The following is a 2,500-nucleotide window of genomic DNA, read 5'->3' on the forward strand; positions in this document are numbered from 1 at the left end:
ATTAGGTTGTTAAGAGCTTTTTTGATGCGCAAACCTCAAACCTCAAGGTATTTAACCGTGGATTAGGGATTAATGTCCATCAGCTTTTGAACAAAAGGGCCCTGTTTGAAAATCAAGCATAACGTCTTACGTCTGCATAATAGTTTTTCCAAATGGAGCGAATTCTTGCTCCACCGCCTAGATCAAAGAGGGTTACATGAAACCTGAAGAGCGAAAAGGAGGAGTTCTGGATGCCAATTGTTGGTACTATTCCATCAGTGGAATCTGTGCAAAATAATAAAAAAAAAAACATTTGGACAAACCTAATAAGTGGACATGTAACTATTATGTGCATGATAAAAACCTTAGCAAAAATACTTTTAAGGACATTAACAGACCTTTGAAGATCAATATTATTTATGATCACAAAGTTTCTTACCAAGATCTTTCTACTAAAAAAGATCTTGAAGTCAGCCCTTGCAAATTAAAGTTCCATGACCTTAATTAACCTGATCCTTTTTTTTTTTAATTCTTTGGAAGATTACAAGTTCCATTAGAATCTGCAAGTAATTTTGACAGTTGGAGGCATTCAGAGATCATTCAATGACCCTTCCAAGATTTTGAAAATGTTTCTGTTACACAGTCCTTACAGGTCTTGAAGATCTCAAAGTGTAACATGCAAGACCACAGAAGTTTGTCGTCACCTTAGTGCTGAAACTATGATGTTCAGAGCTGCACACAGTCTCACCCACCTAAAATTCCCATCATCTGTCAACTTAGTCCCCTATAAAATAGTCTATGGTGGCAGTGTTTTCACCATGCCGTGCCCTTGCGGGATTCCCGCAAGAAAACAGAAATGGCACATTAAAAGCCATGTAAATGCACCCACTTACCCACTTAGGGGCACAGGGATGCTACAAGAAAAACAGACTTTTACAAGTACGTCAGTCACACCAGCGTATCACAGCTTCGACATGACTGCCATATTGGATCAGGTGGGTACTTTGTGTAACAGATATTTTAGAGTGCAGGCTCATGTTATTCTTTGTGGCACAGGAAATTTAATAGATTTTTTCGCCTTAAAATACCAAGGATTTAAGAAAGTGTAGAAGATCATTGAAATGCAGGCAAAGATCAAAAAGCTGTTTCACTGCAGAAAGACCATGTTTTTCAGAGTGAATGGCAGTTGAAATACACATAGCTTGCCTTATTATGATGACGACAAAAAGATCAGGGCATGAAATTAACTTTTTGCTCAGGTGCCAGCTGGCGACTAATGGGAAAATTTGGTCGCCAAATCAAAAATTTTGGTCGCCAACTTTGCATGCAAGGAAAGTCATAATTATTAAATAGCACAAAAAAACCAGCACAAGAAAGATCTCTAAAACCATTGTTGTTTTTGGCTTTGACTTTTAGTTTGGTGATGGTGTTCTTTACGTTTATTAGAAATGGAGCGAAGCACAGTCCGTGTTTTCCAACCCACTTTATGTTAAGGGTAAAGGTTGCTTTTTGAAGGTTCCATGCAAATTTCAAACTCATTATGCAATGTCCAGGTTCATTATCAATATATTATCAATATCAAGCTAGTTCTGAGGAGGTCCTTTGGTAATACGGCTAAAGCTATGTTTTCAGCATTCACAACTGACGATGGATTTAAATTTTCAATTAACCTTCTCGCTGAAACTTCATCTTCCGGGCGCAAAATTCATGTAACCGGCAAGAAGCATACGGTGTTTAAGTGCGCCCACGATCCCATGAAGCCGCTGAAACAATATGGCGCCTAGTAAACGCAGTGATCGAAGTACATTTGTGCTGTTAATTAACAATGTGAGAAACCGATTTTCTTGTAGTACTTATACAGTATTTTAATTGAGAAAAAAAAGGTGAGTGGTGTTCTAGCTACCATTTCCAAACGATTTCATCATATAAAGATTCAAATACAAAAGTTGTCTACTGTTTATCCTGGGTTATCAGACAAAATGTGATTCGCCAGCTGGCGACCAGTTCTGAAAATCTAGTCGCCAGCACTCAATTTGTGGTCGCATTGGCGACCAGTGAGTCGCAATTTCAAGCCCTGACGATCATGACCTGTAAGATCTGTCCCAATGCAAACAAATCAAAAACATTTACTATTGTATCTATGATGATGATTTCAAGAGCTCTCGCGGAATCACTACCTCCGTTGCTATCTTCTCTCCGAGATTTACATGGCGAGAACACAAACATGGCCACGACGCCTAGCCCTCTCTCCTGGGCTTCAAATTCAACACTGTCTCCGGCATCCTCAAGCTCCGGTACTCCCTGCTCTACCTCCCAGTCTTCAGGTACGCTTGTTGTGCCCTCATTTATTTCAACTTATAGCTTCTTTGGCAATACTTTGGTTGCCTCTACTCTTTCCGGCATGTCCTCCGCCAACTTGCCGGTAGTGGTCAGGGGCTCTTGTGGTGGCGTGACCAGATCTGAGTCCTCCACATTTCTAAACCTCCAGTCCCATATAAGCTTGTTTCTAAAATTACAGCAT

The 2,500-nt window shown here is 39.9% G+C and overlaps 1 protein-coding gene across 1 annotated transcript in view; it reads right to left on the bottom strand.

The window, feature by feature from the left end:
• Positions 1 to 2,500, bottom strand: part of LOC138052705 (ADP-ribosylation factor-like protein 13B) — a 24,013-nt gene that overhangs the window by 14,372 nt on the left and 7,141 nt on the right. The window contains exon 3 of the mRNA XM_068899260.1: positions 131 to 264. Within this exon, the coding sequence (XP_068755361.1) occupies positions 131 to 264 (134 nt within the window). The remainder of the gene's footprint in view (positions 1 to 130; positions 265 to 2,500) is intronic.

Source organism: Montipora capricornis, chromosome 6 (genome assembly GCF_036669925.1).
Source record: "Montipora capricornis isolate CH-2021 chromosome 6, ASM3666992v2, whole genome shotgun sequence".
Classification (NCBI taxonomy): domain Eukaryota; kingdom Metazoa; phylum Cnidaria; class Anthozoa; order Scleractinia; family Acroporidae; genus Montipora; species Montipora capricornis.